Here is a 20,288-nt window from a genome sequence, read left to right as displayed (position 1 = left end):
CATTTTAGGGTGACATAAATAAGAACTAAGTACCCTAAGGAACAGTTTAGCAGAAATTTATGCTATGTCACAATTCAATAAATATTTCCACTGAATTATTTTTTGGTCTTTAGAGCCCACTAGAATTTGGTGAGATGTGCCCTCCACCGCTACCTCCCACATCTGCACCACACTGTTTTCTCCAGCCCTTTAATGTAATGTCCCAGAGCACGTAACCTCCCCACACATATCATGGTGAATATCACCTCTGCTTATGCTCATTCTTTCCCTATGATGGAGAGGCCCCCTCTCTTTTTTCTGCTTATCTAAATCTCATCAATATGTAAGATTCATCTAAAATGTCATCCCCTTCACAAAGCCAATTGCCATAACTCCAGCCAAGATCAACCTATTTCCTTTCTAGTCATCTCTGGCACTCACTTGTTGACTATGATATTTGCTCATTTACTCACTAATTCATTCGAAAGTATTTATTGTATCAAACACAAGGATTATGCACTAGGCAACCCATTCATGAATAAAACATAACTCCTGCCTTCACTGAATTTGAAGTCTAGCAGAGAAGACAAACAACTAAGTAGGCCACAAAAACTCAGTGATATGTGTAAGTACAGTGTGCAATGGGAACACACAGGAACAGACTTGGGTTAACGTAATGGTAAGGAACCCGGGTTCTGGAGTCAGAGTGTCTGGATTGGTATCCAAGTTGGAAAAACGGTGGGAAAATCAAGAGTTCCATTATGGTTATGTAAAGTGTGAGATGCCTAAAAAGACATTTAAATGCAGATCTCAAACAAGCAGTTGGATGTACCAGTCCGGTGTTCACAAGAGAGGCCCACGCTGAAGATATAAATTTGGGACTTATTGTGGTACAGCTGGTGTTTAAAGTCATGTGATTGAATGAGATTATCTTGGGAGTGTCAACTGAGGAGACAAGAGACCCATGGAATGAATCCTAGAACACGCGGACTGGAACACTTCTGATAGAAGCAGGAGAGAGGAATAGGAAGCAACGAAAGAAATTGAGAAGGGGCCAATAAGGAAGCAGAAAGTCCAAGAAACTGTGCAGTGTGAAAGCTAAGTGAAGGAAGTATTTCCAGAAGAGGAGAGTGACTGACTGTGTCAAATGTTAGTGACAGGTCAAATAAGATGAGGAATGAGAACAAATCAGATTTAGCAAGACAGCAGTCACTAGGGCTGTTTTGGGGCCATGCCAAGGATGAAAGCCTGACAGGGGTGAATTCAAGAGAGAATAGAAAGAGAAGAATTGGAGATAGCAATTGTGTGCTATCTTTTGAGAAGTTCTGGTATAAAAGGGAGCCAAGTTATGGCCCAGCGGACTGTGGCGCTTTAGAGAAGCAGATTTGCATGCTTGAATGCGGAGCAAATGATGGAATGATCGAGTATAGAAGGAAATTGTTCTCCCTCTCTGCTCCTCTGACTCTTCCCCTGACTCTCTCTTCTCCCTTGTCTCTGCCACAAGCTCACTTTCCCAGGCCCTCTCCTAACCTGAGACCCCAGAGCACCCAGATAGACATCTTCCACAGGACTTGGCACACTGTGATTGTTTCGTGTCTCCCTGTAATAAATGGTAAATTTCCTGAAGGTAGAGACTGTATCTCATTTTCACACCTTCACCTTCACGTCCGTGGTCCAAATGACGTCTGTAGAATATCTGCCCCCAGAAGGAGCAAATAATGTGATCACAAGGAGGGAGACATCCCCATGAGAATGTAAGCTCATGGAGGGGAGGGATTTGGGTCTGTGTGCTCAGTTCCTTATCCCCAGCACTGGGAATACAGTCTGGTTCTAGTAGGTAACCAATAAGTATACTTTGAATAAAGAATGAATTAAGAATGAGTTTAGCTGGGGAAAGTCATGAAAGTAATTCTGATGAGTTTTAACATTTATGGAGCACTTCCTAGGCACCAGGCTCTGTGCAGATGCTGGATGCATGCGCAGAAATGTTTGTCGAAAAAATTTTCAACCTTTATATTATGTTAAAATTTTAATTGGAAATCTGCTTACCTTTTTTACTACAAAGAATGCATGGCAACAGCATACAACAAGGTTGTTGTTTTTTTTTAATCTGGTGTCTAATAGGCATTTTTTATTTCTAAATTATATTAGTGAGGAAGGTCTACTAATCTTAACCTGTTACACCACCAATAATTAATATTACTACATATTACTACAATAAATTCCTCTTCAAATTAAGTACAAAGAAATTTTGTGCTTCACTAATAATCAATATGAGTGGGTTGGTTTTTTTTTTTTTTGCATTATATATGAATCATGTAACTAGTATTTCTTTTTTTGCCTTGGTTGCCAAGAAACACAGAATAATTAATGCTCAAACTAACATTAGTTAAGAATCATCTATTTTACTACCTCAAACTGCTTTGTGAAGGCAACATAGAAAAATTTCTTTCAGTGGGGGGAAAAGAGTTGATCCTGGATTTCTTATTTCTTTTAGAAAAGAAAATGTGCAATTATGTTACGTTTTCAGGCAAAGTTCCTTGAGTTGCCTATATCTCTCTACGTATCTGTTGTCAAGATTAACAACAGTTTTTTTCATGTAGCTGGGCAATTAGGTTAAATCTGTTTTCTGAGATTTTAGAAAGATAATCTTTTGATATTAAGAAAATTTTTTTCAACTAGGTTCACATATTGGAAAGTTTCTACATTATCAAAGTCTCCCTATGAAGTGACCCTACATACCTATTTTCACAATGACTACTGTATTCATGCTTCACATTTATCTATACTCGCTTTTGATTATAACTCAGAAATGCTGAACATTATTCATCTCCGAGGACTGAAAAACACTCTGTGCATTTTTTTTCAATCTGGTGTATTCTGCAGAGTTGTTTAGAAAACACTGTCTACCCTGCTGTCCTCTCCCTTTCATGGATTCCTTTTAGAATTAAATACTAGCAAAAAGGTGATCGTTAATGAATAGTACAGATATTAATTGTATTGCGCATAATTTTTCACTCTTGGTTACCAAGAAGCTCTGAGTCCTACCGATAAGCAGTAAGAATATTAGCCGAGACCCTTAGCAGACTTAGATTCCTTTTCCTTCTCAAGGCTTTTGATCTTGAATTCTAACAGTCTAATTTTACAAGTGCATTTCTTACTCAACCTCAAATTCCTTTAATATGTAGGTAAGGTATACATAAATACAAAAATATCCAGTAGCTGGTCAGTTTCTCTGTTACATTATTTAAAACATAATCTAGTAAAGGAGCCATCATGGTCCAACTACTTTCTAGGGTCCATAAAAGTCTCTGAAAGTTTCCTCTGAAAGCATAGTTGCTGGATACCCCTCATATTTTTATAGATGAGGAAGGGGAAGTCAGAGAAGTTGAGTGATGTCATCAGCTAATGGAGAAAATACAGGGTGCAAGGGTGAATAACAGCCACGCTGTTTGTACAATATTCTAGCCAACATGTTACTGAGCTACAAGTGCTTCCATGAACTGAAAAACCCAGCTGTGTTTTCTACTTTCTGCACTACAAGCAATAATAAAGATGAAGTAATTGTAAGTTAGTTAAAACCCTTCAAAGATATTAAAGATGGAAGTTATGTATCCAATTACAAACCCATCCTTCTGTTTCTACAAATAAAGTAAATGAAACAATGCTGATTACTATATATTAGCATAAGAAAATAGAAGCCCCAAAGAGGTGAGTTGCAAAGTCTCTAAGGAAAACATTTTAAGTAGTCTGAGTAATATATACACTTCACACCACTTCAGTATAAATTAAAATTTAGCTATTTAGAGTATGTATATGCATATCCCTTAAAATGAATATAGCTCAAGCAATTGCAGCTATGAGGTTAAATTCTTAAGGAAAAGAAAGTGGATGAATGAGGACTATCAGGACATCGAGCAAATTGCGTCAGCATAACATAACAAAAAGAATCCTAGTCCTTGAAACACGATGGCTATTCCTACTATGCTTTCTCTTTCTCCTGAAAGGAAAGAAAGAGATACTGGCTTCGACTGGGAACAGGGTAACAACCCAAGGGTCTAAAATATGTTAGGAAATGCTATGTATTTTTCTGTATGGAAAAAATATACAGAAGCCTCCCTGCCTGATATCTCTAGCTCTCCTAATAGACTTTGAATTCAGTGGATAAAGTTGAAATCAGAGCAGACATAAGGAGGAGCCAAAGACACAGCAAAGGCCTTCAAAGTTGCTAGAATTCAGAGTGATGCTCTAACAATTATGTCACTCAGAAATAAATATATATCTACCAAACATGAAATGTTAAGCAGAAAAGTAATTGCTTCCACTGAACTTGGCTTCATGATCCTTACACCAAACTAACAATTACAGAGTCCAATTTCAATCCATTTCCTGGATTGCATTTTTTATTGCTCCCATTAACCATGAATTTGAGCAGTCATATAAATGGCAGTCATCCAAAGATTCTTTGTTGCTTGGTGAAAGATATGTAGGTGCCCATTAGAGGACTTAAATCTATTATGTCAAGTATTTTTCCCCCAAGATATTCTTCTTTGTGGAAAGTTTCCTTTTTTTTTTTTTTTTTAAATGAGGCCTCATGGGTGCCCAGATTTGGAGAATCTACTACTAATTAAGTAGCCAAGACCTACACACATGAAACAAAGAACAATTCTTGGATGATATACAGCATAAGCTATTGGGAAAGTAGGTATGCAGTTTTGGGTGAACATAACAGATGTAAGAATTCAATACAAAGAAAAGATCATTGTTGGTTGGAATTCATCTAAGAAACGGGGTAAGTCGGTCTCAATTTGGATCTTAAAAAAACTAAGGAAGTACTAACATGAGTTTTAAGAAAAGGAGGAGATATTTTATTAGTTCAGAGGTGGCATCATGAACAAAAGTAAGAAAAGTGCCTGGCATGATGGAGATATTACAGGGCTCTATCTATGTAGGGTTTGCTGACATGATTGGTAAAGAGCACTCTATGGAATTAAAAGACCATAGAAGCTGAATAAGATCCTTGACTGCCAGCATGCTAATACCTGTTTGGTAGAACCCTCTTGATCTTACTTAGTACCTGTATTATATGAAAATATTATCAGCCTGCATGCATTTTTACAAGAAATTATTCCCCAAACTCTTTTTGAGTATCTACTATATGCTAACATATGTAGTTGGCATAGGACCAGAAAAAAAAATTGTGCCTGTACACACAGAATTTATACTCCAGGGGAAAAATTTATTATTAATTTTGATCATGATGATAACAAGAAATTATCTTTATTCAGCTTTTTTTGTTATAATACTGAAATTATAAATACTGAAGTTTTAGAGTATGTCATGCCCCAGTCATTCATTCCTTCATTCAATTTTCATTCATTCGCTTATTTCATTCATGCAACATTTATTAGATGCCTATAATCAAGGTCTTCACAGTTACCAAAAATGTTGACTTAATTCAAATTATTATAATTCATTTCATAAAGACATAAGTAGATACCACACAAGAACCCTACTAATATTCCCAAAAGAAGTTCCTTTCTCTAAAATATCTCTGGTGCATTTTGGCAGAAGTTGTTGCCTCTGATGGAATGTTCTCCCCCCTCCTTCTATCCTTGAAGATTCAGTTCAAGTGTCACTGCTTCCATGAATCCTGACTCCTAGGGAACATGTATCTCATGCATACCTGTTTTGTGCATACCTCCATTTTAACAAAAGCATGTTAATTGTGAGTTTCTGGATAGCATCTTTATTCATCTTTCCATTTTAGCAACTGAAACAGTGCCTGATGTAAGAGGTGCTCAATAAATGTTCTTAAATGGCTATCTTAAAATAAATGAGCCTCAGGTGCATTGTATATGATTACTATAATATTCGAGTGCTAATAGCTGGTTGAGGGTCTAGCTACACAGATCTTTTGATTATATAATCTTCCCATGTCATAATGCAGAAATAATAAAAAAGTAAGTTCTGAGTCTAAGTTATCTCTGAAGATATAATCCCAGATTTAGTAATAAGAGGAGTCCACGAGGACATGGTTTATAGGAGTCGCATGAATGTGATATAGAGCATGGGTCACAGAGAGAGCTTTAGCAGAAGAGGTCAGGGCCAAATCCAGACCACCTTCAGGGTCAGATAGGGCATGTGAATGAGCGCTGGGGGAGCAGGTGAGCCTGGGACAGTCTGGTGATCCTCTTCCAAAGCAGGCAGCCTTTACTCACGTCTGCTGACTTTCCAGTTTGGATTACAGGCCCTAGATTTCCACTTCTTTCAATATCTCAAAAGAAACCTGAATTTTGAAATTTTTGAAAAATGTAAAATCTCTTAATTTTTAAATGTTGACAACTCATTTGATATTTTTAAAAACACTGAGCAGTCTAAACAAAACTCACCAGCAAGTGGAATGTAGCCTATGAGCCATAGTTTGCCACTTATGGAATAGAAGATCCAAATTTCTCATTTATTCTTCATTCAATTGCATGGACTTTTGAGTGCCTACTAGACGCCAGGCACTGTGTTGGATAGTAGGTGTACAGCAGTGAAGACTAATAAGAGATCAGCTTTCAGGGAATTTACGTTCTGACCGGGAGCAATGAAGAGTAGACAGACCAGAAAGACAGCAGATAGTGATACAAGCCCTGCAGTAAGTGAGAACAGGGTGTGATGAAAGGCAATTATGGAATGCTATTATAGATTGGGGATCAGGAGGGTTTTCTCTGAGGAGCTGAAGTTGAAGCTCACTCTAAGTGAGAAAGCAAATACCAGCAGTATGAAATGGGGAGATATGGGAGACATCCCAGAGAGTGCCTTGAAATTGGAAATGAGCTTGGCGTGGATCACCAGACTGTCCCAGGCTCACCTGCTCCCCCAGCGCTCATTCACATGCCCTGTCTGACCCTGAAGGTGGTCTGGATTTGGCCCTGACCTCTTCTGCTAAAGCTCTCTCTGTGACCCATGCTCTATATCACATTCATGCGACTCCGATAAACCATGTCCTCGTGGACTCCTCTTATTACTAAATCTGGGATTATATCTTCAGAGATAACTTAGACTCAGAACTTACTTTTTTATTATTTCTGCATTATGACATGGGAAGATTATATAATCAAATACTTAACTAAATTCATTATACACCAGAAGAAAATCTAAGTGAGTGTTTAAGAGATATCAACGGGGCAGAAGAAACCTATCATTAAAACATTAAAAAGCAATTAATCAGGAAGAAGTAGATAGAGCTACTATGACTAAGATTTGTTACTCTTAATTAAAATTCACTAACAAAAAATGAACCCTGTCAGAAGAATGGATAAACACATTTTCAAACAATTCACATTAAAAAAATAGAAATACTAAATAACATGAAAAGAGAGTCCATATGGGGGCACCTGGGTGATTCAGTCAGTTGAGTGTCTGACTCTTGGTTTCAGCTCAGGTCATGATTTCATGGGTTGTGAGATCAAGACCCACGTCGGGCTCTGCACTCAGTGGGGAGTCTGCTTGAGATTCTCTACCTCTGCCCCTTCTCCCCTCACCCTCTCTCTCAAAAAAAAAAAAAAGAGAGAGAGAGAGAGTCCATTTTACTGGTAATCCAAAAGATGGGAATTAAAATGAGATACCCTTTCATCTATAATTCATTAATTCATTTAACAAATGTTTGTGAAGTGGTCACTATGTTCCAAACACTATAAGTTTGGCAAAGATTTTTTTAAATGGTAGTAATTTTAGGATTCAGTAAGATTAGTACCATCACACATTGTGGAAAACAATTTTATGATATGCATCAAGAACCATAAAATAGTTACTACCTTGTGACCTAATAATTAAACTTCTTGGAATTTATCCTAGGGAAGTAATCAGTGTAGCAGACAAAGATTAATGTATAAGGATGTTAATCATACCATAATTTATAACATCAAAAACATTAGAAACCTCATATCCAACAATAGGAGTGATTAAAAAAATTGTGCTACATTCAAATGATGAATGATTATGCAGACTTTAAAATTATGTTTTCAAAGACCATTTAGTGACATAGGGAAATACTCATGAAAATTTTTAAAACCTATATTTTAAAAAAGAATTCCATATAGCCAATTAAAGTGATCCATTCTTTCTTGCCTTGTGAGCCAGGAGTTATTTTTGATTTCCATAGGCTTGCTAATTAATACTTTTCTCCATATACATCTTAATTCTGGTAGGTATTGAAATAAAGGGTCCTACATGTTCACTGCAGCATTATTCACAATAGTCAAGATATGGAAACAACCTAAGTGTCCATCAATGGATGATGCATAAAGAAGATGTGGTGTGTATACACACAATGGAATATTACTTAGCTATGAGAAAGAAGGAAATCGTGCTGTTTGCAACAACTTGAATAGACCTTGAGGGCATTATGTTAAGTGAAATAAGTCAAAGAGAGAGAAATATCATATGATCTTTTATATGTGGAATTTAAAAATGTTGAAGTCAGAGAAACAGAGAGTAGAATGATCGTTACCAGGGGTTGGAGGCTGGGAGAAATGGAGAGATGTTGGTCAAAGGGTATAAGCTTCCAGTTATAAGACTAACAAGTTTTGGGGATCTAAGGTACAGTATGGTGACTATAGCTAATAATACTGTAATCATATACTTGAATGTTGCCAAGAGAGTGTATCTTAAATGTTCTCACCAAAAAGGAAATAATGATGCAATGGGATGAAGCTAATGCTATGGTGGTAATCATTTTGCAATATATAAATGTGTCAAATCAACACATCATACACCTTAAACTTACACAATGTTATGTGTCAATTATATCTCAATAAAACTGGGGGGAAATAAAATAAAGCTTTTCAGACCGAAAAACAGAAATTACTACGTGGGACCAGAAAAATAATATGGTTTAATACATGTTAAACATATACAAAGTACTGAAGAATGTCCTAGATTGCAGGCAGTGACTATTCTATGGAAAGACAGGAATAAAGAAGAGAAGGAACAGTAAGAAGGCAAAATATAAAAGAACAAGCCCACAGCAGAAAAAGGAGGCAGAGATATCCAAGGAGAACATGTGGAGAACAGAAAATCAAAAAGGACCAATAGCTGAATTTTAAGGAAATGTTCTGCATGCACCATAGTATTAGAACTTAAGAAATTCCCTTTTTGATGTATTTATAGTTTTATGTAGATCAGACAAGACACTTACAAGAAGCATTATTTGTTTCTTGTAACACCAACCACAGGAAGGGCCAAAAAGGATGTCACGGTAGAAAAAGCAGAACTACCTCACTACCATGAAAAGAACAACAACAAAAATTGAAAGTCTGAGTGCACCGAAATAAACTGTCTATACAAAAGATGATTATAGTAAAACAAGGAGGAAGTTGAACCTTGGTTTTGGAATTACTGAACTGTGCAAGGGCAGAAACCAATCTGCATGGTCATCAGCATTCAGGAGACAAATAATTCCATATCCACAATGAAAGCAACAAAACCTGGGCTCAACCAAACCCTTGGAGCACAGCTACATGGCTGCTCCTGAAAGCAAAGCATGGGATTCCTACACTTTGCATTTCTGCTTCGGTGTGGTAGCTGTTTGGACAACAGATTCATAAGGTACTCAGCAACCATGGTTTGGCCTCCCAAGAAGCCAAATATAACAATGCCAGCCTAGAGAACGCCAAAGGAGTCACTCGTGGAAAGATCCAAAAAGCTCAGTGGGCTTTTTTGCCCACTGAGTGAAAACTGAATATTTCATTAAAAAAAAAAAATGGTGGGAGGAGTCACCCAAGAGAATACATTTAAAAGTAATAAGGTAACAATGTTCTGTGTCACTCTAAGAAAATAAGCAGACAGTTGCTTAACTCTCACTGTCAGTTACACACACTGTTCCATATATTTTGCCACTCCCATCCCGTTTTTTGAGTTCCTAGAAGAACACACATGGACTCTGGTTTCATATTTACTCTTACCATTGAATCAAAAGGCTTAGAGTGTTCAGCAATTCAGAATTTTCTTCTTCCCTATACTCAGTCTGGCTTCATTTATGTATCTCTATGTTGTACCATCCCAGCTCTGCAAACTACTGCTTTTTCAACATTTTGGTTTTGCGAAATTAAGAAACCTCTATATATCCATTCAAGCCATTTTCACATCCGTAACTTTATCTCTTCGTTTCAGTAAATTGTATCCTCTTTTTCCTTTTTTTTTTTTACTACTGAATTCCCACTCCTTGGACAACACCACCATCATCTTTGAATCTAATCTGTTCTCTCCAAGCACTGTTATAAACTTACACCCATCAAGATCATTGACCCTTATGCCATCTGCATTTTTAACTTCTTTCATATTTTATATCATGATCCTTCATTCTATGACCAGCTCTTGCATTCTTTATCCTCATTCCCCATTCTCCTCCACATCTTCCACAGCCTGTTTTTAAGATCTGTACTCTCTACTCTTATACATAGTCTGCTTAAAAATGAACTGGCCTAGAAAAGTCTTTTCTTGACCTCGACATTGTTACTGTTCCGCCTATTATACGGGTAATCTGAGATGGCATTTTTAAATCTCCTCTTCACGGATGTGGGTGATAGGTTCAAACATCTGCCACTCTACCGGTTCCAAGGCTGACTTAGTTGGGCTGGTTGTGCATTTCCCACTGAAAGGCTGTCTGTCGGGTCAGGACTTGTTCGCGTAGCCGCTCGCTCGTGCAAGAGGGGACAGCCTCCTCAGACAGAGTGAGACTAGCTTTCAGTCAAGAAAACATGGGCGGCTGAATTCCCCTACTTCCTTCCTCTAAAATTTTCACTGCTCACTCTGGCCCACTCTTCCTTCCACAAGGCTACAGCTTCTGAAATAGCTCCTTGCCCATGCACATGCTGGGCCATCACATTTCTCTCTTCCTCCTCGTAGCCAATTTGATTTTAATTTTCAGCCAGTGATGTTTTTTTCTTTCCACTCACGTTCAATCTGTAGTCATTTCTTTTCTAGACTGACTCCATTCCTGTCACCTGAATTTTGCTTTCTCTCTAAAATGACAGCTTTGGGATGCCTGGGTGGCTCAGTCGGTTAAGTGTCTGCCTTTGGCTCAGGTCACGATTGGGGGTCCTGGGATCAAGCCGCACGTTGGGCTCCCTGCTCAGCCAGGGAGTCTGCTTCCCCCCTCCCTCTGTCTGCAGCTCCCCCTGCTCGTGCTCTCTCTCTCTCTCTCAAATAAATAGATCTTTAAAAAATAAAAATAAAATGACACCTTTTCCATCTCCTAAACCTCTGTGTTCTTCCTTCAACTTGTCCTTCATTCTGGCTTTCAGTTCCTCAATACCTAAAATTCTCTTTTGTCTTTCTAGCTATAACCCATCTGCCCTTATCTGTTTCCGGTCTATATGTGCACTTTGCTATATGATGAGAGACCCAAAAATCTCCACAGGGATCGGAACTGTATTAAAAAAACCAGAGCAGCTTCTTTTGTTAATATATTTTAAAATCTGACTCCTTCCCGGAATCTTTTGTAAAAATTACACTCCAGTTTACATACATCATACAATTACACAAAGAAAAGAAGGGCAAGAAGTGTCTAAAGAGCAACCTTTTAACACCTTAAAGTGACACAGTGCTGTTTATGTCCATTATATCTCAATAAAACTGGAAAAATTAAAAAGTGAGAATAAATCACTGTACTGTATATCTGTCAGTGTTTGTTCAATCAATTGGCAAGCTGTATGGGGAAGAAGGAAGAGGGAGAGGGTAGACAATGTGAGAAGATGACTAGAAAGAAAGGTCGGGAAAGTCTACAAAGTTTGGACTGTATTCCATAAAAAAGAGGGAGTTACTGTAAAAAAATCAAATTGGCACTGTACATTTAAAATTTTTAACTCCTGGGGCACCTGGGTGGCTCAGTCATTAAGCGTCCGCCTTCAGCTCATGTCATGGTCCCAGGGTCCTGGGATCGAGCCCCACATTGGGCTCCCTGCTCTGCGGGAAGCCTGCTTCTCCCTCTCCCACTCCCCCTGCTTGTGTTCCCTCTCTCGCTGTCTCTCTCTCTGTCAAATAAATAAATAAAATCTTTAAAAAATATAATGAAATGAAATAAAAATTTTAACTCCTAAACAAATCTTCATTAGAAGATGCAAATTTAAAGTTAATCTTCATGTTAATAAAATTAAATTCCTCAAACAACACTTATCAAGTACCTGTTTTCATAAAGTACTATAGGATGGAAATGGGTCCTCTAAAAGAATTTAAAATTTAAATTCTTCATCTCTGTTAGAAGTCCAGTGAAACCAATTAGAGGCCGCCGCTTCTGGCTTCTGTATGAAGCATGCCAAGAGGCCAGAAGCCGTCTGCAAGGTTTGTCCTGATTAGACCCAATGTACCCCCTTACTTTGCACTCTCTATCTTCTCAGTTAGCCTCTCCTCCTCTCTCCTTCAAGCTTCCATTTGTTGTCACGGTTTGTTTATTTCTCAGCCTCTGACCTGGCACTGTCTCCTGTCTCCTGGCCCAGCAGTTTTGGGGGGCAAGCATCATTCTCTTGTGGATCAACACTTAGCAGAGCTCTGGGAACACAGTCGGGCATTCTGGGAGGCTTTCCCTTTCCCTGGCTCAGAGCAAGGGCAGAGGTGCTGAATAAATGACGGGACCAGAACTTGAAAATATAACAAGTCATGACACAAAACACAATTGATAAGATTAGCAATAATACAAGATATTAAAATGTGACACCTGATGGGCCAGGATGTAGATGTTGTGTCCAACATCTTTTGGGGAAACACCATCATCTCCGCCCTCATCATCCCCATGGTCACATTCCAATCCTTGGTTATAGGCATTCTTCATCACATCCACCTATTAAAAAAAAAAACCAAATAGGAACAACAAGATTTGAAATGCCACAAACAACAGGCATTTTACGTTGCTTATGGGGTATAATTAAAAACTGCAACACTTCCTAAGACTTGAAAAGTATAAAAGAACTATAATTGAAAATGGCCTTGGAAACCATCTTTATTTAAATGAATGTGAAAGTATTTTTCTACAATATTTTCTGTCTTCCTTGAAAAATTTTGCTTTGATGTTTGAATGTTGACAGTGTCAAAGTTCCCATGAATTAGGAGACTCCGGAACCCTAATAACCATCCATTATGTATTAAGCACCCACTAGGTAACAGGGACAAGGGAAACTGGACACCGTCTTCTGCACTGAGGACCCAACAGTGAGTATAACATAGTATGTGCCCTCTAGGAACTTACTGTCCAGTGGGAGAGTCAGCATGTCAAGAGGTGAACACAATAGTCCCACAGCCGCACTAAGTGTGAGGCACTGAGCACAGAGTGGGGGCATGAACTCAGGCAAGAGACTGATGGTGAGCCACAAGGAGGAAGTGGATGTTGAGATAAAGGTGTTGTAGGCAGAGGAGATTGTATTTTCAAAGGGCTCTTATACAGTGCTGTTGTTGTATGAACATGTAACTCATTGCTCCATTTAACCTTAAGAATAGAGAATGTCTTGCTTCTCTTAGCCCACTGCCTTACAGATACAAGACTCTCTGTAAATATATGCTAAATAAAATTGCATCTTACATTTCTCTTTATCAGCCCTGCTCAACACCATTCCTTACTATTAAAGAGAGAGCAAAAGAGTGCCTTCAACAGAATCTCCCCGTAGTGCAAACAGTGGTGCTTCTAAGACTGGGACCTAGTCATGGGGCCGCTGAGTGAGTTGGGTTTGAGTATATTCTCAATGCTTTTAAAACCCAATGCTTTCAAGGAAAAAAAAAAAGAGAGAGACAGACAGACAAACCAAGAAACAGACTCTTAACTACAGAGAACAAACTGATGGTTACCAGAGGGGAGTGGGGTAGGGGGATGGGGTGAAATAGGTGATGGGGTTGAAGGAGGGCGCTTGTTGTGATGAGCCCTGGGTGATGTATGGAATTGTTGAATTACTATATTGTGCACCTGAAACTAATATAACACTGTATGTTAATTATACTGGAATTGAAATTAAAGAAAAAGAAACTTAATGCTTTTAAAGCATGCTGATATTACTTCCTAATTTCCATGCAAGTGAGGAGGAAAATACAACTCCTACAGTAAGAAGACACACTAATGATCTCTGTAGAATCCCCATCAAGTCTTCATATGATTTCCTTTAGGCCAAGCATGGTGCAACATTTCACTGATAGAAACAAGTACAAAAGGTATTGGTTTTATTTTTATTGTTCAGAAAGAGGTCTAAATAAAATTTTTGAGGAGTACAAACATTTCTTAGACACCTTTCTCATATATGCCAATACACAAACTAAAGCAAATTTATTTTTGGGGGGGGGGCAAAAAGAATTTTCAGATAGTTTAACAGACTGTGACAATATGATTAAGAAAAGTGCTTAGAGTGGATAAAACCAATGAAGTAAGGACCCAAATCACACAGGTTTTTGCCATCACAGGGCCTCCTGAGTTACATGTAAAGGTAAGTTGTGATGTGCTATTATGTCCTGGTAGAGCAGTGAAAGCCACTAGCCCTCTTTCCTGACATGCATACTACAAATTTATCCCTTTTAGGATGAACATTATTAATACAGTTTCAAAAATTTTCTTACCAGTTCCCTGGGTCTCATGTTAAAAAGAATTCTTTCCGCATTCTCGCTGTCATGTCTGCTTTCCATAATGGCCAGCAAAAGCTTAGAGGCATTGTTCTAGAGATACAGATTGAGTTAATGCACATGGAAAGACTGTTTCATGGATTAACAATCCCTGCGTTTGTTTTAATTGACATTACCAGGACCATTTAAAAAAAACAAACAAACAGAATTTTAAACTGCTAATTTCATTTGGCTAATTCACATTTTAATATAGAAGGTTTCACTTGATTGTCAACACAAAATAAAAATAATGAATCATGAGAGGTATGTTACAAAGAATATTTTAAATATTGGCAAAAGGCTGTTTTAAATACAAAATTGAAACTTCATATGTAATGCATTAAAATATACTATTTTCCATCACCATTTTCTAAATAGACATCCTTGATGCCATTTTAACAAGATGGTAAGGTGAATTTATCAATAATGTATTTTATAGAAATGGAATATAATTTAAAGAACTTAGCACAATTGTTTTTCGCATGAAACATGAATACATATTAGCATATCAAAATTTTAAATAAATTTGAGCAACAATCACCGAGAATTAATCTATAAAATTTTAAATTCATGAGTTAGTAAAATAAAAATTTACTGATAATAGTTTACTGGTCTCACTCTATGGCAGTATATATGCAACATGTTCACCATCTGGGTTGTAGAAGAATATTTTCTTTTGTTTAATAGAGACTAAAAATAGTTTATGTTGTCTTTGATGTTTCCACTTTGGTTTATAAGTATATATTCTCAAATATGTAACCTGTAGATACCATTAATGTTTCTGATATAGTTGATTTATAATCCAAAGAATTATAGAAAGTCTTATTACACAAAGCACAATATCCTCAACATTTGGAAAGATGTTTCTTTACACTGTTTTCAGTAGCACTGCCCCAGAATTGCGGCAAACTGTGAAATGATAAAAACCACCTGGGAGATATTTCTACAGTGTTTTTGCAATATTTAGATAAAAATCTCAAGCTCCACATGCAATCTTTGATAGGAGCACAAGAGAAGTAGAGTCAAATGGCTTTAAGATGTTTCTCAGTGACTAAAAATTAACATCTTGTAGGATAAAAACTTGAACTGAATCAGCTGTTTGATGTATGCAGACATTCACCACATAAATTGTGTTAAATTTATACAAATTAATTTTACTGACTAGCTTAATACCAAATTCTATCCAACTATTTTGTTCTTTTAGGAGTGCAGCCTAAAGACTATCTTTAAATGACTAATGTTAGCAGCAATGATGTCTGATGATGATGGTAGCAAGATCACTGACCCATCCTGAAAAAAAAAAAATTAGTATTTTGTAAGGGAAGTGGCATTAGTTTTTTCTGGTCCATTTTCAATTTTTTGCAGATTTGTACCTATCCTAAAATCCATTTTTATAATCTAGCATCCTATACAAACAACATACCTAAAATAATAAGGTTCTAGGATTAGTGGAGAACTTAAATCCTCAGAGCAATCTGAACTGACCACACAGAATTCAAAGCTAAAACCTTGGCAACACTAACAGTATTCTCTAATGAACCTCACTTAGCAGGCCCAATACATAATAGCTTAAAAATACATCCAATTTCAGAATACCATTGGCAATATGATTTTTTTTCCCAACCAATCTTCTTTTTACACTATGTTGAAAGAATAGAAATCTTGTTGGGGCGCCTGGGTGGCTCAGATGGTTAAGCGTCTGCCTTCGGCTCAGGTCATGATCCCAGGGTCCTGGGATCGAGTCCCGTATCGGGCTCCCTGCTAGGTGGGGAGCCTGCTTCTCCCTCTGCCTCTGCCTCTCTCTCTCCCTCTGACTCTCATGAATAAATAAAACATTAAAAAAAAATCTTGTAGATGACCTGAAATCTGAATCAAATTGAAAGTATAAGAGCCTATATACACTAAGAAATCAAATGTGTGTGTTGGTGTTAACAGATTTTCTTCCAAAGGAAGCTAGAGACCTTTAAAAAAAAAATACCTATTTACAAATTCAAAACTTTGCAGTCACAGATCAGTCATAAAATGTAAATTAAAAATTAAAGGACAAGACAGATACATGAAAAAAATGCATAAGCCTTCACAGTAAATGAGTATATAGAGTTAAGTATACTTAAAATTATAAATGAAAGCATAAATGATTAAGCAATTAAATTTAAGGATGAATGATACAAAATAAACCTTAATGTAGCATTTTGTAATATGACATACTCTATAATGTTATGGAGAATTTATAATTAAAACCATCCCGCTCATGGAAGCCCCCTAAAATCTGCCAATATATATCATTCTGCCTTATAAGCATTGTTCTCATATTGTCCATTATACACAAAGCTTCATAGCTTGTTTAGAAAGGTACATATGCCTTGTTCTTTAAGTAGAAGACTATATTTTAAATATTTCAAGTCAGATCTATTCACCTGGTATTTTATATATACCTTGATTTAGCCAACATCACATTTCAAAAAAATATACATATATAGTGGTTAGTAACAAATGAAATTTTAAATAGTCCTTTTTCAAAAAAGCATTTTCATTTGAATAGCGAAAAATATCTATGTACTGTTAAGTAATACCCCATCATTTAGTTTTTTACATATGCTTGGATTTGTAAATAATCTGTATGCCTATACTTGGTTTTATTTTTTTTAATACTTTGTTTTAAATTGATGAATCACAGTGCTCCTGGGTGGCTCAGTCAGCTAAGCGTCTGACTCTTGGGTTCCGCTCAGGTCATGATCTTAAGGTTGTGGGATCAAGCCCTGTGCCCCTCTCTGCTCTCAGCAGGGAGTCTGCTTGTCATTCTCTCTCCCTCTCCCTTTGCCCCTCCCCTCTCAAATAAATAAATAAATAAATAAATCAGTATTTTCCTCCATTAAGTTGTATCAATTAAAAATGAGATTTAAAGATACAGTCTTTAGGCCAATAAAGGATTTAAAGAGCCAAAGGCCAAGGCTTCTATATGTTGTTTCTTTATGAATTATGATTAAAGATAAATTTAAGATGAAATAAACATTTTTCTAGTAACTCAACTTGAGTTGTCATATAGGCTGAGGCAGGCTTCATTAACAAAAGCATGATGCTAATGAGGAAAAGGACACAAGTTCAATCTACATACAGATCACCTTTGTTCTGTTCTATGAACGGAAAGACCCAAGGCTCATACATATTGCCAATGAAAACAGTGAAAAAATAAAAATTCACCTTGTCTATGAAAAGAAACATTTGCTAATTAGGAGCCCCTAGCCCAATCTTCACATAAGTAGGATATATATATACATTCCATTATATATCTAAATCTATATTTAGAAACAAAATTACAAAAATATCATTCCTATTTTTTCTGGCCATAAATTTACTGATACAAAGTTTAATTTAATTATATTTGCTATGGGCGCCTGTGTGGCTCAGTCGGTTAAGTATTCGACTCATGTTTTTGGCTCAGGTCATGATCTCAGGGTCATGAGATCAAGCCCCCACACAGACTCCATGCTCAATGCAGAGTCTGCTTAAGATTCTCTCTCTCTGTCCCTCTGTGCGCCCACCCCCACTCATGCATGTGAGCTCTCTCTCTCTCTCTCAAAAAAAAATTGCTCTGATATTGGATGGACCTGTTTTTACAAAAATTGCATTTAACTGATGATTTTTTTTACCTCTTTAACACTAAGCACAGTAATGTGGTCTTTAATAATTTATCTGTATTAAATATCATGCCTTTGGATTTGGGATTTATTTAGCTTCTTGTGTATATTCGTCTATTTCCATTTAAAGAAAAAGTTGAAGAAATTTTTTAAAATTCCATTTTCTTCCTGAGCTCTGATAAATGGAACTACTGGGAAGTATGTGCACAACTTAAGTTCAAGCAGCTTCTCAAAGGGAGTGTGAACATTGCTTACAGTATTTGACAAAAAAACCACGATTCTGATGTAAAAGAAAACAACTTTTTGAGAGAAGAGAGCCATGAAACTAAAATGCAGCCCTTCTTTTACTTGCTCTAATTCATTGTGACTTGCTAGATAGAATTCTGTAGTCAAGATGAATTAAAAATATATGGCAAATTGAATGTTTAACACCTTTTTTTCCTCCATGTAATAAAAATATAAAATAAAAACAAAGAGAAGTAGTGAAACAAAGTGGCTACTTAAAAGAACTTTCAGTAAAGTACCCTCCAAATGAACATTACCTCAAAGCTTATTGGACGTTTATTGGGGTTTAGAGCACATTATACTTTCACTATTCTTTTCTGTCAATTCATTAGCTGAATAGATGATAATACCTGGGTTTTTACAAGAGCTACTTGAAGATTCAGAGTCAATTCTGAAAGGAAGTTTTATATAGAAAATGTCACTTTCACCCCAGAACAGTGGATTTACTCTACCTTTAGTTGGAGCACCAGATCCATTCGATATTTACCAAGAGGGTTTATGTCATTTAGAATCAAAGCAATGATGATATCAATCCCATTTGATTCATGAGTAGCAATACACGTCTAGAAAACAAAGCGTTTACCAATGTTTTATTTACAACATAAAAGCACTAGAAATCATCGGACATAAAAGAACAGTCACCTTAGTTTTTTTGACCTTTAAAACAGAATTAAGATTTAACTTTATGATTAAATCAAGGGTTTAAATTTGACTTATTCTTTCATATCGAATCTTTTGATTGATTAGTATTGATTAAATGGCTTTGAATGCAGAACACTGAAAGATACAATGTGTGTAAATAGGTATCTTTTAAAATGAACCATTTTTATAGAATTTCAAAGAACTTCAAAAATTAAGTTAAATACCCTTTTCAGACAACAAATTCTAATATGCCCTCCACTAGAGGAGTGCCTTAAATTCAGAATTTTAAGATCTGATTTCTCCTGGCTAAGAGAATATTCCCATTTATGAAAGGAGTGTCCACAGTATGTCTGAGGTTTATAAGTCAATGTCACTGGCACTGATGTAGCGTATCAGTTTAGCTGCTACTGAATGCTGAGTGAGTCACACGTGATGCTGCTGCACCTGCTGGGGAGCGGCAGACAAGGAAGACAGGCACCTTCTAATGTTCTGGGGACATCTGTCAAGTATGGTGGCTGAGGACAAGTTCTGCAGAGTCCTTAAACCTGAGTGATTTATAGAGGGACCTGACTTGGGGGAAGTTTATAAAACATCCTGAGAGAGAATCAGTATTTTGAAGGTTAGGGTCTACTGTGCCAGGATCCTGATTTTAACTCAATGGGTAGAACTTGAACATCAGAAACTTGTGGGTTGGATTTCGTGGAACAACACGTTACAATGCAGTATCCAGTGTCAAGGGGGTTTGAAAAATGGAAACCCAGGTGAGTTAAATGAAAAAGAGTAAACTCAAGGTAACTCTGAAATAACGGTTATTTTTCAGAATGGGCTTCATTTCTCCCTTTGCACAAAAAATTTTTTACTCCCCCAACACAAGGGAAAGGAGTCTTCCATCCATCTCCCACATTCCCTGAGGTTCTTCTGATTATTAAGACACTTGCTAGACTTGGAATCGATTTGCAGATCTTTTCTGGAATGTTCTGGCAACCTTCTTTTCTCCCACACATTTTCAGAGGTTGGGGTTCAAAGTAAGGATATTTTGAGAGTAATGTGGGATTCATGTTTATTATCACTATTTATTACTGTCTTATTATGTTATTTTATCATTAGTTTTTACTTTTAGAG

The 20,288-nt window shown here is 36.8% G+C and overlaps 1 protein-coding gene across 1 annotated transcript in view; it reads right to left on the bottom strand.

The window, feature by feature from the left end:
• ITPR2 (inositol 1,4,5-trisphosphate receptor type 2) overlaps positions 1-20,288 on the bottom strand; it is a 482,328-nt gene that overhangs the window by 131,014 nt on the left and 331,026 nt on the right. Inside the window, exons 43-45 of the mRNA XM_044915443.1 lie at positions 18,977-19,087; positions 14,560-14,655; positions 12,683-12,805 (exon numbers count right to left, since the gene is read on the bottom strand). Coding sequence (XP_044771378.1) covers positions 12,683-12,805; positions 14,560-14,655; positions 18,977-19,087 — 330 coding nt within the window. The remainder of the gene's footprint in view (positions 1-12,682; positions 12,806-14,559; positions 14,656-18,976; positions 19,088-20,288) is intronic.

The sequence above is a fragment of the Neomonachus schauinslandi genome, chromosome 5 (genome assembly GCF_002201575.2).
Source record: "Neomonachus schauinslandi chromosome 5, ASM220157v2, whole genome shotgun sequence".
Classification (NCBI taxonomy): Eukaryota; Metazoa; Chordata; class Mammalia; order Carnivora; family Phocidae; genus Neomonachus; species Neomonachus schauinslandi.
This window is presented reverse-complemented; position numbering and strand designations above follow the sequence as displayed.